At 45.0% G+C, this 18,786-nt stretch overlaps 2 protein-coding genes and 1 pseudogene across 3 annotated transcripts; all 3 read left to right on the top strand.

Annotated features, from left to right (window-relative positions):
* The first annotated feature begins 9,046 nt into the window (after positions 1-9,046).
* On the top strand, positions 9,047-11,489 carry LOC148086541 (interferon-induced protein with tetratricopeptide repeats 5-like). 2 transcript variants are annotated; one of them, XM_087784701.1, is made up of 2 exons: positions 9,047-9,189; positions 9,853-11,489. In XM_087784701.1, exon 2 carries the CDS (start codon positions 10,121-10,123, stop codon positions 11,147-11,149), a length of 1,029 nt encoding a protein of 342 aa, XP_087640827.1. In that variant the 5' UTR covers positions 9,047-9,189; positions 9,853-10,120; the 3' UTR covers positions 11,150-11,489. Both variants share the same exon structure in this region, with proteins under 2 accessions (XP_087640827.1, XP_087640828.1).
* Positions 11,490-12,896: 1,407 nt separating this feature from the next.
* On the top strand, positions 12,897-15,204 carry LOC148086540 (antiviral innate immune response effector IFIT1-like; annotated as a pseudogene).
* A 1,423-nt stretch (positions 15,205-16,627) lies between these two features.
* LOC148086539 (antiviral innate immune response effector IFIT1-like) lies at positions 16,628-18,786 on the top strand. Its single transcript, XM_087784696.1, has 2 exons — positions 16,628-16,731; positions 17,287-18,786. The coding sequence occupies exons 1-2, from the start codon at positions 16,727-16,729 to the stop codon at positions 18,575-18,577; spliced, it is 1,296 nt and encodes a 431-aa protein (XP_087640822.1). The 5' UTR covers positions 16,628-16,726; the 3' UTR covers positions 18,578-18,786.

The raw sequence follows: 18,786 nt of genomic DNA, 5'->3' as shown, positions 1-18,786 counted from the left end.
CATCATTCGTCCCTCTTCTTCCCCGGCTGGCGCAGGGTTTTTCTTTGTAGGCAAGAAGGACAGGTCCCTCAGACCATGTATTGATTACCGCTCGCTTAATAACATCACTATTAAGAACCGCTATCCCCTCCCGCTTATGTCATCTGCGTTCGAGACTCTTAAAGGGGCCACTGTGTTCACCAAATTAGACTTGCGCAACGCCTATCATCTCGTTCCCATTCGCCAGGGCGACGAATGGAAAACTGCTTTTGATACTCCTTCCAGTCATTACGAGTATTTAGTCATGCCGTTCGGCTTAACCAATGCCCCTGCGGTCTTTCAAGCCTTGGTGAACGACGTATTACGGGAGTTCCTTAATCATTTTGTTTTCGTTTATTTAGACGATATCCTGATTTTTTCAAAAGACGAACGTTCCCACCGCCAGCATGTACGCTCCATTCTTAGCCGTCTTCTCGCGCATCATCTGTTCGTCAAAGCAGAGAAGTGCGAGTTTCATGTCAAGACCGTCTCATTCCGTGGTTATATCATTAGCCCCGGTAGAATATCTATGGATCCCAAGGTACAGGCGGTCTCCGACTGGCCGGCCCCCGATAAACGCAAGGCTCTGCAACGATTTCTCGGGTTTGCTAATTTTTACCGGTGTTTCATCCGTAATTTCAGTACTGTCTGCTTTCCTTTACACTTTCTCACGTCTGAGTCACAGCCCTTCCGGTGGTCCCCGGCCGCCGAGGAGGCGTTCCGGGAGCTCAAGCGCCGCTTTACCTCTGCCCCCGTCCTCCGACAACCTGATTCCCGTCTCCAGTTCCTGGTCGAGGTCGACGCTTCCAGCACTGGGCTGGGCGCAGTCCTGTCACAGAGATGCGCTGCTGATGGCAAGACTCACCCCTGTGCCTTTTTTTCCCGCAAGCTCACTGCTGCGGAACGGAACTGTGATGTAGGGGATCGAGAGCTCCTCGCCATTAAGGGGGCTCTGGAGGAGTGGCGTCACTGGCTGGAGGGAGCGGAGAACCCGTTCGTGGTTTGGACCGACCACCGCAACCTGGAGTATCTGAGAACGGCACGCCGGCTGAATCCACGCCAGTCCCGGTGGTCGTTATTCTTTGCCAGATACAATTTCATGGTAACGTACAGACCCGGGAGCAAAAACTGTAAAGCGGACACCCTTTCGCGCATGTTTGACCCCACTGACTCCGAATCTGTCCCTGCCCCGATCCTGAAGCCGGGGCTTGTCGTGGGTTCGCTGGTTTGGGAGGTCGAGGAGCGTCCGGAGAGCCAACAGCCGGACTCCTCCTTCGACATCTGGTCCTTCTAACCGTCTCTTTGTGCCGGAAAACCTCCGCAAGCAGGTTCTCCATTGGTGCCATGCGTCCAAGTGGTCCTGTCACCCAGGACAGCAATGGTCCCTAACTCTGGTGCAGCGGTGGTTCTGGTGGCCTGGGCTTGCGAGGGACGTTGCGGAGTACGTGTCGGCCTGTCCGGTGTGTGCCACCAACAAGACCTCATCCGCTCCCTCGTCTGGGAAGCTGCTTCCTCTGCCGGTGCCTGATCGTCCATGGTCCCATATATCTATGGACTTCGTCACTGGACTGCCGGCCTCGGAGGGCATGACTGCGGTGCTGACTGTTGTCGACAGGTTCTCCAAGATGGCCCACTTTGTCCCGCTGCCCAAACTACCGGACGCCCGAGACACGGCCGAGGCGGTCTTGGCCCATGTGTTCCGTCTCCACGGCCTGCCCCGGGACATTGTCACCACCTGGGTCAAGGCTCTTCCGTGGGTCGAGTACTTTCCATGTTTCAAAGGTTAAACCCGCTAGAGTGTCCCCGCTGGTTCTCGGCGGGTTGGTCGGGGCTACCAGTACCTGGTGGATTGGCAGGGTTACGGGCCTGAGGAGCGTTCCTGGGAGCCCACTCGGAACATTCTCGACCCCCGCCTGATTGAGGATTACAATGCTCGGACTAAAAAAGACAATCCTTCACCCAAAACCCAGAGCTAACTCTAAGAACTTGTATTTTGTTGTCTTAGTGCCTCATTCTGTGTTTTTTTTTTTTTTTGTTATGTGTTGTTTCTCTCTCCTGCCTGACATGCACAAAGTCATGGGTTTTGTAGGATTATAGTGTATGATCAACCAATTATACCAAACAGGGGCTAATGATCATCAATTTCACAAGTAGTTTGAAATACATTCTTTTAGTGAAAAAGTTACAGCTGTGTAGGAGCTTAAAACTGGTTGAGGTTGTTGAACACAGTTTGATGTCACAGGTCATAGCAAGACTGAGCACAGCAACAACATCATGGAAGAGTTTCAGCCAAAAGGCCATTCCTCAGACATAGAAACAAGGCCAAGCACTCAACTACGCATGAAAGCATAGGAACTGGGGTGAAGAAAAATGTCAGCAGGTGCAAAATTTGAAAAAAGTTTGTTTGTTCCTGCCTTCTGCCCAAAACCTTTGCACAGTAATGTATATAGTTTATTTTTTTGTATAAAACAGTTTTCTATAACAATAAATATGTGTTAAAAACACTAAATGATTAACTAGCATACTTTTAATTTATGTACCCATGACGGTAATACATGATCATATGACTTACATTATGGCCGTATGAATTATCATAAACATAAATTCAACATTCATACATTTTTTAAATAATAATAAAAAAATAATAGACAAATGTTTCAAAGGAAATGTGAAAGGTGTGTGAGGCAGAAAAACACACTGAATTGGGAAAAATGTTAAATATTGGAATTAAATGTGCAATTTACCATGTATTCTTGGTATGTATCCGGAAGAACACAACTACAGGAAGAGTGAAATTGTGTTTATTAGTATCTGCCTTTTACAAGCCCATACATTTATCTCACTGATGTGGAAGAGAGAGAACTACTGGACCCAGTATTGGTTCCATATGAAAAGAAACGTTAAAGGACAAAGAAAAGTGTTTTAAAAGAATTTGGGACCTTGTGTTGGAGGTACCAAAGTAGGTAAACAAAATGTATAAATGGGTCGAGTTATAGTATTGAATGCGAAGTGCAGTTGCTTTTATTTATTTTATTTATTTACTTTTTTGTAATGACTTTATTTTCTTCCAACTGCGCTGTTGTGAAAGTGTGTTTCCCCTCTGGGGATGAATAAAGCCTTTCTATTCTATTCTAATGGGGGGTGTGGGGGCTTTTTTAGTTTTCGGTTTTGTTTGTTGGACGGAAATTTCTGTCTAAATATTTTCTAAGAATTTAAAAAGTCTTATTAAAAAGATATAAAACAAAAGATATCACACGACAACACTCAAACATCTTACAATAGCAAAACAAAGATGAGGTTGACTTTAGCACCTTAGATGCATGGAACGGCCAAATAAATCAATTAAAAACTGCAAAATATACTAATAAATATGCGAAATAATTATTAGTTTATTTGGCAGTTTTATATTTATTTATTTATCATGATGTCCTAATGTTTTCTATAGTTATGATTCCGTATCATTGTAATTGTGTTGTGGTCACAGCAGTCTGCTGTGTTCTCCTCCCCCTGGTCTGCCACTCCTCCTGTCGTCTCACCTCACACCTGGTCCTCATCACCAATCACGCTCACCTGTTCCTGATCCCCAATCAACCCCCTTCATCAACCCTTGGATTCCCCGTGGTCGGCGCCAGATCGTACTTCACTCAACCGTGGTAACTATACGTGACTGGCTCAGTGTATTTGCTACCTCGCTCTCGTACTCTAGTCTCTTGTTGTTTTTTGGACCTCATCTAACTTTTGTTCCTCTGCCTGCAGTTACCCGGATCATTCACTCCAGCTCGCCGACCTCGCTCTCCCTCCGGCTTACTCTTCCACTACCTGTTTCCCCTTTATTCAATAAACCCCTTTTTGTATTCTCTGGAACATCGGCTCTGTCTGCTCTTGGGTTCAGCATCGTTAAACATAACAGAACGATCTGGCCAAGATGGACCCAGCAGACATGGCCAAAGTCCACGGAGCTCTCGCCGCTCAAGGCACTCAGATTGCCGAGCACAGCCAAGCCCTCCGGGACGCTATGAAGGCCTTCAAAAACATCGCCACCCGAGTCACTCTGATGGCTGCACAACTGGACGCATTGGTTCCCGACACACCGGAACCCCCACTGCCTACGACTCCTCCGCCTGCCCCCACTTCCCCAACACACCTGCCACGAGCCCGAGAGCCTCTCATTCCTGCGCCGGAACGCTACGCTGGGGACATGGGTACGTGCAGGGCCTTTTTGATCCAGTGTTCCCTAGTTTTCAGTCAACAACCCCTCACCTACCCCATTGAGAAGGCTAAGATAGCTTACATTATGGGGTCACTTAAGGGTAATGCCTTAGCGTGGGCCTCAGCAGTATGGGACAGTGATTCTCCAGTCAGGAATAATTTTGATCTTTTTGTTGCGGAAATGAAGGTTTTTGATCACCCCGTGGAGGGAGGGGACGGCGCCAAACGCCTTATTTCCTTACGCCAGGGCTCCTGCAGTGTAGCTGAGTTCTCCATAGAGTTCAGGTCCTACGCAGCAAAATCGGGCTGGAAAGATAAGTCACTACGTGGGCTTTTTCTTTCCGGTCTCAGTGAGTCCAACCGGACTCTGGACGAAATTATCTCCGTTTCCATCCGGCTGGATAACCGCCTACGCGAGCGGCGTAGGGAGAAGACAGGGAGTTCCGTTCCCCCAGCACTCTCTACTTCCTATTCCCCACACTTCCCGAGAGCTACCCCCTCTGCCCCCGTGAGATGTGCTGTGCCCGAAGAGGAACCCATGCAGCTGGGGCGCACTCGTCTCACCGAAGCTGAGCGGTCCCGTCGTTTAAAGACCAGGGTGTGTTTGTACTGTGCACAACCCGGACATCTCATCTCCACCTGTTCGTCACTGCCAAAAGACAAGGCCCAGCAGTGAGACTCGGGGCCCTGCTGAGCCACCCTCCTTCCGTCCCCGTTCCTCTCGGTTCACACTCTCTCCTGGATGCCACTCTTCTGTTTCTCGGACGTCCCTTGCCGGTACCCGCCCTGGTGGACTCGGGAGCGGACGAAAACTTCATTGATGCCAAGTTCGCTTCTCAGGTTGGCATTACTTTTGAACAATTAACCTCGCCCCTAAACGCTAACGCCTTAGATGGCCGCCACCTGGCCCTTATTACTCATCGTACCAAGCCCCTTGAATTAATTGTTTCTGGTAATCACCATGAGAAACTTCAGTTTCACGTCATCCAGTCTCCTCGTACCCCTCTGGTCCTGGGTTACCCCTGGCTCAAGCGGCACAACCCCCATTTTGACTGGTCGTCTGGCAAGGTGGTGAGTTGGAGCACCTTCTGTCATTCCACATGCCTTCAATCTGCACTGCCTCCAGCAGAGGGAGGTGTTCCCTCGCCCCAAGTACCCCCCGACCTCTCCTTGGTTCCCCCAGCCTATCATGACCTAGGGGAGGTGTTTAGCAAGTGTCGTGCGCTCACCCTGCCCCCTCATCGCCCCTATGACTGTCCCATTGATCTCCTCCCCGGCGCCCCCTTGCCCAGTTGTCGCCTGTATAACTTGTCCCGGCCTGAGAGGGAGGCCATGGAGAAGTATATCAAAGATTCTCTTTCGGCTGGCCTCATAAGACCCTCCTCCTCCCCTGATGGTGCTGGCTTCTTTTTCGTCTCCAAAAAGGAGAAGTCTCTTCGTCCTTGTATCGACTTCAGGGGACTCAACAACATTACGATCAAGAACAAGTATGCCCTGCCCCTCATCAGTTCCGCATTCGAGCCACTGCAGGGCGCTTCGGTCTTCTCGAAATTGGACCTACGCAATGCCTACCACCTGGTGCGCATCCGTGAAGGGGATGAGTGGAAGACTGCTTTTAACACCCCCCTCGGCCATTTTGAATACCTGGTCATGCCCTTCGGTCTCTCTAATGCCCCTGCTGTGTTCCAGAACCTCGTAAATGACTTCTTCCGGGACTTTCTCAACCGCTCTGTTTTTGTCTATCTGGACGACATACTTATTTTTTCTCGGAATGAGGAGGAGCACTGCCAGCACGTCCGACAAGTTCTTCAGCAGCTGTTGGAGAACAAACTCTATGTAAAGGCCGAGAAGTGCGAGTTCAGTGTCACCTCTGTATCCTTCCTTGGGTTCATCATAGCGAGCGGACAAGTGAGGACCTGCCCCGAGAAGGTCAGTGAGGTGACAGACTGGCCCATCCCCAATTCCCGCAAGAAACTGCAGCAGTTTCTGGGGTTTGCAAACTTCTACCGGAGGTTCATCCGGAACTACAGCAGGGTTGCAGCCCCTCTCACTCGTCTCACCTCTCCTGCCCTCCCATTTGCCTGGTCTCCCGAGGCGGAGACTGCCTTCTCGGATCTAAAAAGACTTTTCTCGTCTGCCCCCATTCTCATCCAACCTGATCCCTCCAGGCAATTCATCGTGCAGGTCGATGCGTCTGACACGGGGCTGGGGGCGGTCCTGTCCCAGCGCTCTGCCTCTGACGAGAACATTCACCCCTGCGCGTTTTTCTCTCGGCGGCTGGCACCTGCTGAGCGCAACTATGATGTGGGTAACAGAGAGTTGTTGGCTGTGAAATTGGCGTTGGAGGAATGGCGCCACTGGCTTGAGGGGACTGAACAACCGTTCATGGTTTGGACCGACCACAAGAACTTGCCCTACATCCAGGCAACGAAGCGCCTTAATTCCCGCCAAGCCCGATGGTCCCTGTTTTTTGGGCATTTTAATTTCACCCTCACTTACCGTCCGGGTTCCCGTAACGTCAAGCCTGACGCCCTCTCTCGTCAGTTCAACCCTGAGGACGCACCGGCTTCCCCTGACACTATCCTATCCCCTTCTTGCCTCAGGATCGCTGCCGTCACCTGGGGGATCGAGTCTCTCATCCGGGAGGCCCAAGTCACCGAACCGGATCCGGCTAATGGTCCTCCCAACCGTCTCTTCGTCCCCAGTGCGGTTCGCTCCCAAGTTCTGGTGTGGTTCCACACATCGCGCTTTGCCTGTCACCCTGGCGTGGTCCGCACCCTGTCCCTCCTGAAGAGGTACTTTTGGTGGCCAGCGATGGACGCTGACACTTGGGCATTCGTGCTCGCCTGCACGGTTTGTGCTCGGGCCAAGTCCTCCCATCAAGCTCCTGCTGGTCTGCTACTTCCCGTTCCTGGTCGGCCCTGATCTCACATCGGCCTGGACTTTGTGACCGGTCTTCCTCCCTCTAGGGGCCACACTGTGATAATCACGGTGGTTGACAGATTTTCGAAGGCAGTTCACTTCATTGCCCTCCCCAAGCTCCCCACTGCCACAGAGACTGCCCGGCTGCTTGTGCAGCATGTCGTCCGCCTCCACGGGATTCCCACTGACCTCGTCTCCGACCGTGGTCCCCAATTCATCTCCCAAGTTTGGAAGGCTTTCTGCCGAGCACTTGGAGCCTCTGTCAGCCTGTCTTCAGGATTCCAACCACAGACGAATGGGCAGGCTGAGAGAGCTAACCAGGACCTAGGGACCGCACTTCGTTGTGTGGCTGCGCGCAACCCCTCTGCATGGAGCGACCATCTCTCTTGGATTGAGTATGCCCACAATTCGATGTCCTGCGCTGCCACCGGCATGTCCCCATTCGAGTGTTCCCTGGGGTACCAGCCACCCTTGTTTCCCGCCGAGGAGGAGGATATCTCCGTCCCCTCAGTTCAACACCATCTCCGCCGTTGCCGCAAGATGTGGAGGGTCGCACGTTCCGCTCTGCTGCGCTCCGCCGAGCAGAACCGGCGCATTGCCGACCGCCACCGGGCTCCCGCTCCTGCCTATCGGGTGGGCCAACAGGTGTGGCTGTCCTCAAAGGATCTCCCCTTAAAGACTGGCTCCAAGAAGCTAACCCCTCGTTTTGTTGGTACCTTCCCCATTGTTTCCATCGTCAACCCCTCAGCTGTCACACTCAAGCTGCCTCCAGCCATGCGCGTTCACCCCACCTTCCATGTCTCTCGCCTTAAGCCAGTCTCCGTCAGCTCTCTCTCCCCCCCAGAGACAGTACAGATCGTACTTCACTCAACCGTGGTAACTATACGTGACTGGCTCAGTGTATTTGCTACCTCGCTCTTGTACTCTAGTCTCTTGTTGTTTTTTGGACCTCATCTAACTTCTGTTCCTCTGCCTGCAGTAACTCGGATCACTCACTCCAGCTCGCCGACCTCGCTCTCCCTCCGGCTTACTCTTCCACTACCTGCTTCCCCTTTATTCAATAAACCCCTTTTTGTATTCTCTGGAACATCGGCTCTGTCTGCTCTTGGGTTCAGCATCGTTAAACACAACAAATTGTATTATTAGTAATAATATAATTACAAAGATAGGGATGTCTATGCAATTTTTATTTTTCATCTTTCATTCTTCATCATTAGGGTCATACTCTTGTACACTAACTACACTTTCTTAGATGTATCCTTTCTTTTCTTACCTCTAAAACGATTATTTTTAATTGAATACTTAATCTTGTCGTTAAAGTTATGAAGTACATTTATGAACATTCGCTACATGATTCGAAAAATACTTGTTTATTTTTTCAAAAATAAAGTCAATAAACAGAACTACCTCGCCATCACTACTTTGGCTGAAGCTGTTTAACTAATAACACACAACTGTACAATGAAATACAAACATTCGAGGTCAGAAATAATTCGCTTTTCAAATAACAAAAATGTTAGAATATTCCTCTTTCTATAACTCATTCTTTCTGTGTGTAGTTTATAAACACCTCAGTAATATTTAGTTTTCATTTCCTTTTTTTTCCCGATTTAAATCAATTATTAAATTCACATTCCGTGATACATGTGAATCCCTGTTGTACATATTTGTCCGACCACTTTCCTCTTTTGCCCGACATAGTGACTATGGATTAAAATATGAACAAAGAAATCATACGACGTACTACCACGAAAGTCGCACTCAATTCAGCACTGATGAGCCAAACAGTGAAGCGTTATCATCTGCGGCCAGTGATGGCCCAGCTGGGCGTGTCATCACGAATTTACCACGATATATCTGGTGTGTTCGGACCTCAGCGGCGGAGGCTCTGCCAAAACCCTGAGACCGACTCACCGAACCCCTAGGGTTCGATCGAACCCAGGTTAAGAACCACTGCTCTATATAAAGTGGCTTTTGATCTCCAGGCACTGACAAGAAAACACAAACTAAGAGTGGAGACGAAAACTGACCAATCATGAGGTAAGCTTATTTACATTTATAACTCAAATATATTGATTTTTAAATATAAAAATAATCATCTTTATGATTCATAGTATTATTATTATATTATTATTATTAAGTAAGAGTAGTTTTGTTTGTCTACTTTTTATTTACTCGACACACACACACACACGTGCACACACACCCACACCCACACACACACCCACACACATACATACACACACACACCTACACACCCACGCACACACACACAAACACACATCCACACACATACACGCAAGCACAGAGGCACAAACACAGAGGTATAACGCAATTTGTTATATTAAAGGTAACTGTATAGTGATTTGGAGCTAAAAGATTTAGAAAGAAGTAAGAAAACTCAACTTGACAATGTCTCAACACATAGTCACGTGACACATGAAGGCATTTAACATTATTTCTACCACATACTGGCTTTTACACACGACCTTTGGCCCTCCACTTAACTCTTTTAAAGCACACACATTTAATTTATTGTTATTAATTTTCATTTTTAAAGAAGGAACACACTAGCGCTGACAGAAATATATAAACACACATAAGCAATAAACAATAATTAAAGTTGATTACACAGTTTCATGATTGCAAATACACACGGACACACAACACTGTGGTACTAAAGTGTGGACTTGTCTCCAACAGTGAGAGTCAGACAAACATGGAGGCCAGACTGAAGACCCTGCAGTGTCACTTCACATGGGAGGAACTCATCCAGGAGATCAAACCATGGGTTGTCAGGGATGATCTGGAAGACATCGGCACAGATGAAGGGAACTGTTGGCTGCCTCACATCTACAACCTCCTGGGTTACCTTCATCACCGTCTGGGCTCAGATGAAGAGGCCTTGAGGTTTCTTAACCTGGCCACAGAGGAGTTCAACCGCAGACACGACACTGAAGAGGGTCCTTAAATGATGTTGAACTACGGGAACCTGGCTTGGTTGCACCATCTCATGGGACACCAGCCAGAAAGTGAGCGATACCTATCAAAGGTTGAAGATCTGAGGAGTCAACACCCAAATGTGAGCCAGGATGACCTGCACGCAGAGGTGACTGCTGAGAAGGCCTGGACACTGATGACATTGGTCGACGACCATCTGAAGAAGGTTGAAGAACTTTTTCTGGCTGCCATTGAGAAAGAACCAGAGCGGGTGGAGTGGAAGACCTCCCTCGTCTTAGCATTAGTCAGAGCTCAGAAGCATGAGCTTCCCCTGACAGATGACGTCTGGCAGAGATTAGAACGTGCCAGACAAGAGAATCCAGAGAACGTGTACATTGCAATCAAACACTTTCATTATGGACGAAAAGAAGGTATAGATGTTAGAGACAAAGCTCGAGAGATGGCTGAGCTGGTTCTAAGAAACCCTGTCAGTAGTTACAGTGGTCTGAAAGCAATTTTAAGAGTTTACAAAAAAATCCTCTCCATTGAAGAGGCAGTTGAGCTGGCAGAAGAAGCCCTGAGAGAACATCCAGATGAACGCTTCCTGAAAAGGTGTGCAGCACTCTGCTACTATTGGAAGATCATCTGGTACAATAAGAACGACGCTGTACCAGCAGAAATAATGAACAGGGCCATAAGCCTTCACAAGGAAGTGATTGCTTTGTACCCTGACACTTGCCTGGTAAAGGAAATTAATCTTGCGACCATGCAAGGATGTAGAGATCCGGAGGTAGGAGAGGAAATGTACCAGGAACTTCTAGCAAGAGATCTTGATGATAATCACACACAAATGCTTTTCAACTATTATGCAAGATTTCTCCACTATGATCTTGGAAATGACAGAAGATCAGTGGAATACCAGATGAAAGCAGCTGAAATGAAACCACGATCATTCTTCCGTAACAACAGCATCAAGTTCTTGAAGAAGAGTGCAAATAATCGAAAAACCCGAAATAGCACTGAAATCGAAGATTTCCTGGAAAAGCTTCTCACAGATTAGTCCTGATTTTTCCGTCTTCAGTTCTCTTGAGGAAATAGTCAAGTTACACGTTCCTCGGAGACGTTCATGTCCCGACTCTCACCCACATTTGATTCACTTTAACTTTCATAAAGAGCCAACAAATCGAGATTTTATATACATGATAAGTGTGTTTGTGTTTTACCAGAATGAAAGCCAAGTGTATTCCTATTATTGAACAAATGTATGACTGTACGATGAAAATTATGTCTTATCTTGTCTCTTGTATGTTTTGTTTTAATTCACACAGCTTCTCATGAACTTTACTCTCTGGGTTTTATTTCATGTACAATAATCAGTCAAGACAAGAAATAAAGGAGGATTTTATGTTTGTCTTGTCATGAAGCTTGATTTGTTTTATTTCGAAAAGACATTAAATGTATGAAATCTGAAATTTAGGAGAAAGTGTTGTGGTTGTTCAAATTAAGAAAGGTTTTAGGAATTCATAAGTTTTCTGTTGAATCGTTTGAACATTTCATGATTCACTAAACACAACAACAAAGTTAAATGCCAAACAAACAAAATAACATGGTGATTAACTACCAAATACAGCAAAGTAATAAATAATTCTACTCTAAAAACTAAACACATAAAAATACATTCACAAGGATTCTGAGCAGTTTCAGTTTCAGTTCAGTGAAATAGAAACTAACACAGAGTCAGACCCAGCTGCAGAAAAACATTACATTTTTTCAGGGGGGCAAACTTTTCAACCCAAAAAACGTATTGGCTTCAGGCTGCACAATGGCTCTGGGATGACTCGCACAGTACAGATAAATAATTCTCCCATTACTAAAAAGTGATGGTTGATCCCAAAATCTAAAAAAACTAAAAACCAACAACAAAGTTTAGTGCTGTGCCCATTTATTAATCTAAAGCACCACAGCTTCACTTCTACTAAAAACATAAGCACTGAAGTCAACCTGAGCACTGGATTGAACCATCAAATAAGTTTTCATCTTATTCAACAAAATCATGTGAGGTGTGATGTGTGATCTGTTTGACTACTTGATGAAGTTTAGTTGCTGAAAAATATCTTTTTTTAAAGGGAACCAAATGACCAACATGAAAATATAGGCTATTTAGTCATTCTACAGGAGCCTTGTTTTTAAAAGATAAAAACAATACTGAACTTTCACCAAGTCCAAGGCAGGTATCATGGTGAGTTTAAGTACAGACTTTAGCTGCAGCTACTCTCTCAGTTTAAATGTTCACTCCAGTGTTCAGGTTGACTTCAGTGCTTGTGTTTTCAGTAGACATGGATGGCGCTGCTTCCTGCTCGCTCTCCTTGTACCTTTATCTCGTCAGGGTATTACGGATGTTCATACTGAAAACCAAAACTGTTACTGACTATAAGCAACTGTAACCATTAATGATAACAATAACTGTAGTGGAACCTAATGACCACTTGGGTGTGCTGTTCTCTTGACATTGATGGATTTTTGTTGAGAGATCGGAGAAGATAATAAACGAAACACATTTTGAATCCCGGATTGCTGTAGCATTGTTGTGTGTTCTCTCATGGAAATAACTAAGGAGTTGAGCTACAACATTGTACATTTACATCACATGTAATAGGCCAGCGCTCTGGCTTTGTTCGACAGGGCAGAGGGTTGACCACTCTTATGTAAAAAAAACTACCTTCCTGCCAGGGCGGCCACGGCTGACCCTGGGTGCGGGCACGGCCCCCTAATGCCCGCCAATGCCGCCGGGTCTGCACAGAGTGACCCTTCAGTGAGCAGACTCAACACCTCCTGGTCTGACTCCATATAAAGTGGCTTTTGATCTCCAGACACTGACAAGAAAACACAAACTAAGAGTGAAGATGAAAACTGACCAATCATGAGGTGAGTTTATTTACATTTATAACTCAAATATATTGATTTTTTTAAATATAAAAATAATCATCTTTATGATTCATAGTATTAAGTAAGAGTAGTATTGTTTGTCTACTATTTACTCGACACACACACACACACAAAGACACACATATACACACGCACGCAAGAGACACAAACACAGAGGTATAACGTAATTTGTTATATTACTAACTATATAGTGATTTGCAGCTAAAAGATTTAGAAACAAGTAAGAAAACTCAACTTGACAATGTCTCAACACAAAGTCACGTGACACATGACGCCATTAAACATTATTTCTACCACATACTGGCTTTTACACACGACCTTTGGCCCTCCACTTAACTCTTTTAAAGCACACACATTTAATTTATTGTTATTAATTTTCATTTTTAAAGAAGGAACACACTAGCGCTGACAGAAATATATAAACACACATAAGCAATAAACAATAATTAAAGTTGATTACACAGTTTCATGATTGCAAATACACACGGACACACAACACTGTGGTACTAAAGTGTGGACTTGTCTCCAACAGTGAGAGTCAGACAAACATGGAGGCCAGACTGAAGACCCTGCAGTGTCAAATCACATGGGAGGAACTCATCCAGGAGATCAAACCATGGGTTGTCAGGGATGATCTGGAAGACATCGGCACAGATGAAGGGAACTGTTGGCTGCCTCACATCTACAACCTCCTGGGTTACCTTCATCACCGTCTGGGCTCAGATGAAGAGGCCTTGAGGTTTCTTAACCTGGCCACAGAGGAGTTCAACCGCAGACACGACACTGAAGAGGGTCCTTAAATGATGTTGAACTACGGGAACCTGGCTTGGTTGCACCATCTCATGGGACACCAGCCAGAAAGTGAGCGATACCTATCAAAGGTTGAAGATCTGAGGAGTCAACACCCAAATGTGAGCCAGGATGACCTGCACGCAGAGGTGACTGCTGAGAAGGCCTGGACACTGATGACATTGGTCGACGACCATCTGAAGAAGGTTGAAGAACTTTTTCTGGCTGCCATTGAGAAAGAACCAGAGCGGGTGGAGTGGAAGACCTCCCTCGTCTTAGCATTAGTCAGAGCTCAGAAGCATGAGCTTCCCCTGACAGATGACGTCTGGCAGAGATTAGAACGTGCCAGACAAGAGAATCCAGAGAACGTGTACATTGCAATCAAACACTTTCATTATGGACGAAAAGAAGGTATAGATGTTAGAGACAAAGCTCGAGAGATGGCTGAGCTGGTTCTAAGAAACCCTGTCAGTAGTTACAGTGGTCTGAAAGCAATTTTAAGAGTTTACAAAAAAATCCTCTCCATTGAAGAGGCAGTTGAGCTGGCAGAAGAAGCCCTGAGAGAACATCCAGATGAACGCTTCCTGAAAAGGTGTGCAGCACTCTGCTACTATTGGAAGATCATCTGGTACAATAAGAACGACGCTGTACCAGCAGAAATAATGAACAGGGCCATAAGCCTTCACAAGGAAGTGATTGCTTTGTACCCTGACACTTGCCTGGTAAAGGAAATTAATCTTGCGACCATGCAAGGATGTAGAGATCCGGAGGTAGGAGAGGAAATGTACCAGGAACTTCTAGCAAGAGATCTTGATGATAATCACACACAAATGCTTTTCAACTATTATGCAAGATTTCTCCACTATGATCTTGGAAATGACAGAAGATCAGTGGAATACCAGATGAAAGCAGCTGAAATGAAACCACGATCATTCTTCCGTAACAACAGCATCAAGTTCTTGAAGAAGAGTGCAAATAATCGAAAAACCCGAAATAGCACTGAAATCGAAGATTTCCTGGAAAAGCTTCTCACAGATTAGTCCTGATTTTTCCGTCTTCAGTTCTCTTGAGGAAATAGTCAAGTTACACGTTCCTCGGAGACGTTCATGTCCCGACTCTCACCCACATTTGATTCACTTTAACTTTCATAAAGAGCCAACAAATCGAGATTTTATATACATGATAAGTGTGTTTGTGTTTTACCAGAATGAAAGCCAAGTGTATTCCTATTATTGAACAAATGTATGACTGTACGATGAAAATTATGTCTTATCTTGTCTCTTGTATGTTTTGTTTTAATTCACACAGCTTCTCATGAACTTTACTCTCTGGGTTTTATTTCATGTACAATAATCAGTCAAGACAAGAAATAAAGGAGGATTTTATGTTTGTCTTGTCATGAAGCTTGATTTGTTTTATTTCGAAAAGACATTAAATGTATGAAATCTGAAATTTAGGAGAAAGTGTTGTGGTTGTTCAAATTAAGAAAGGTTTTAGGAATTCATAAGTTTTCTGTTGAATCGTTTGAACATTTCATGATTCACTAAACACAACAACAAAGTTAAATGCCAAACAAACAAAATAACATGGTGATTAACTACCAAATACAGCAAAGTAATAAATAATTCTACTCTAAAAACTAAACACATAAAAATACATTCACAAGGATTCTGAGCAGTTTCAGTTTCAGTTCAGTGAAATAGAAACTAACACAGAGTCAGACCCAGCTGCAGAAAAACATTACATTTTTTCAGGGGGGCAAACTTTTCAACCCAAAAAACGTATTGGCTTCAGGCTGCACAATGGCTCTGGGATGACTCGCACAGTACAGATAAATAATTCTCCCATTACTAAAAAGTGATGGTTGATCCCAAAATCTAAAAAAACTAAAAACCAACAACAAAGTTTAGTGCTGTGCCCATTTATTAATCTAAAGCACCACAGCTTCACTTCTACTAAAAACATAAGCACTGAAGTCAACCTGAGCACTGGATTGAACCATCAAATAAGTTTTCATCTTATTCAACAAAATCATGTGAGGTGTGATGTGTGATCTGTTTGACTACTTGATGAAGTTTAGTTGCTGAAAAATATCTTTTTTTAAAGGGAACCAAATGACCAACATGAAAATATAGGCTATTTAGTCATTCTACAGGAGCCTTGTTTTTAAAAGATAAAAACAATACTGAACTTTCACCAAGTCCAAGGCAGGTATCATGGTGAGTTTAAGTACAGACTTTAGCTGCAGCTACTCTCTCAGTTTAAATGTTCACTCCAGTGTTCAGGTTGACTTCAGTGCTTGTGTTTTCAGTAGACATGGATGGCGCTGCTTCCTGCTCGCTCTCCTTGTACCTTTATCTCGTCAGGGTATTACGGATGTTCATACTGAAAACCAAAACTGTTACTGACTCTATAAGCAACTGTAACCATTAATGATAACAATAACTGTAGTGGAACCTAATGACCACTTGGGTGTGCTGTTCTCTTGACATTGATGGATTTTTGTTGAGAGATCGGAGAAGATAATAAACGAAACACATTTTGAATCCCGGATTGCTGTAGCATTGTTGTGTGTTCTCTCATGGAAATAACTAAGGAGTTGAGCTACAACATTGTACATTTACATCACATGTAATAGGCCAGCGCTCTGGCTTTGTTCGACAGGGCAGAGGGTTGACCACTCTTATGTAAAAAAAACTACCTTCCTGCCAGGGCGGCCACGGCTGACCCTGGGGGCGGGCACGGCCCCCTAATGCCCGCCAATGCCGCCGGGTCTGCACAGAGTGACCCTTCAGTGAGCAGACTCAACACCTCCTGGTCTGACTCCATATAAAGTGGCTTTTGATCTCCAGACACTGACAAGAAAACACAAACTAAGAGTGAAGATGAAAACTGACCAATCATGAGGTGAGTTTATTTACATTTATAACTCAAATATATTGATTTTTTTAAATATAAAAATAATCATCTTTATGATTCATAGTATTAAGTAAGAGTAGTATTGTTTGTCTACTATTTACTCGACACACACACACACACAAAGACACACATATACACACGCACGCAAGAGACACAAACACAGAGGTATAACGTAATTTGTTATATTACTAACTATATAGTGATTTGCAGCTAAAAGATTTAGAAACAAGTAAGAAAACTCAACTTGACAATGTCTCAACACAAAGTCACGTGACACATGACGCCATTAAACATTATTTCTATCACACATACTGGCTTTTACACATGACCTTTGGCCCTCCACTTAACTCTTTTAAAGCACACACATTTAATTTATTGTTATTAATTTTCATTTTTAAAGAAGGAACACACTAGCGCTGACAGAAATATAAAAACACACACAAGCAATAAACAATAATTAAAGTTGATTACACAGTTTCATGATTGCAAATACACACGGACACACAACACTGTGGTACTAAAGTGTGGACTTGTCTCCAACAGTGAGAGTCAGACAAACATGGAGGCCAGACTGAAGACCCTGCAGTGTCACTTCACATGGGAGGAACTCGTCCAGGAGATCAAGCCATGGGTTGTCAGGGATGATCTGGAGGACATCGGCACAGATGAAGGGAACTGTTGGCTGCCTCACATCTACAACCTCCTGGGTTACCTTCATCACCGTCTGGGCTCAGATGAAGAGGCCTTGAGGTTTCTTAACCTGGCCACAGAGGAGTTCAACCGCAGACACACTGAAGAGGGTCCTTGGATGATGGTGAACTACGGGAACCTGGCTTGGTTGCACCATCTCATGGGACACCAGCCAGAAAGTGAGCGATACCTATCAAAGGTTGAAGATCTGAGGAGTCAACACCCAAATGTGAGCCAGGATGACCTGCACGCAGAGGTGACTGCTGAGAAGGCCTGGACACTGATGACATTGGTCGACGACCATCTGAAGAAGGTTGAAGAACTTTTTCTGGCTGCCATTGAGAGAGAACCAGAGCGGGTGGAGTGGAAGACCTCCCTCGTCTTAGCATTAGTCAGAGCTCAGAAGCATGAGCTTCCACTGACAGATGACGTCAGGCAGAGATTAGAACGTACCAGACATGAGGATCCAGAGAATGTGTACATTGCAATCAAACACTTTCATTATGGACGAAAAGAAGGTATAGATGTTAGAGACAAAGCTCGAGAGATGGCGGAGCTGGTTCTAAGAAACCCTGTCAGTAGTTACAGTGGTCTGAAAGCAATTTTAAGAGTTTCCTTCTCCATTGATGAGGCAGTTGAGCTGGCAGAAGAAGCCCTGAGAGAACATCCAGATGAACGCTTCCTGAAAAGGTGTGCAGCACTCTGCTACTATTGGAAGATCACCAACTGCAATAGGAAGAGGATATATGTACACCGAGCAACAATGAACAGGGCCATAAACCTTCACCAGGAAGTGATTGCTTTGTACCCTGACACTTGCCTGGTAAAGGAAATTAATCTTGCAGCCATACAAGGATGTAGAGATCCGGAGGTAGGAGATGAAAAGTACCAGGAACTTCTAGCAAGAGATCTTGATGACCTAGACAAACAAATGCTTTTCAACCATTATGCCAAATTTCTCTTCTTCACTCGTAAAGAATACAGAAGATCAGTGGAATACCACATGAAAGCAGCTGAAATGAAACCACAGTCATTCTTCCGCGACAACAGCATCAAGTTCTTGAGGGAGCGTTTTCAAAGAAACTCCAACTTGTGCACTGAAATCGAAGATTTCCTGAAAAACCTTCCCATAGATGAGTCCTGATTTTTTTCAGTTCTCTTGGCTGAAATAGTCAAGTTACACATTACACAATTCAAACCAATATTGGGTTTATTGGTTAATATATTTACTCTTGGTGGTGGTTAGCTAGTGGTTGAACTTTTTTGAGCATGTATCATCAACATGGTGGCAGTAATGATTGCATGATAGTTACTAATTTACAGATGTATGACTGGGCTGATCCAACAAATAAA

This window comes from Callionymus lyra, chromosome 2 (genome assembly GCF_982586985.1).
Source record: "Callionymus lyra chromosome 2, fCalLyr1.hap1.1, whole genome shotgun sequence".
NCBI lineage: Eukaryota > Metazoa > Chordata > Actinopteri > Syngnathiformes > Callionymidae > Callionymus > Callionymus lyra.
Note: the sequence above shows the minus strand (reverse complement) of the source record. Positions and strands in the feature narration are given on the sequence as shown.

What these genes read in the sequence shown, in the direction of transcription:
- LOC148086541 (XM_087784701.1), top strand. Translation starts at nt 10,121, where the DNA reads ATGATGTTGAACTACGGGAACCTGGCTTGGTTGCACCATCTCATGGGA.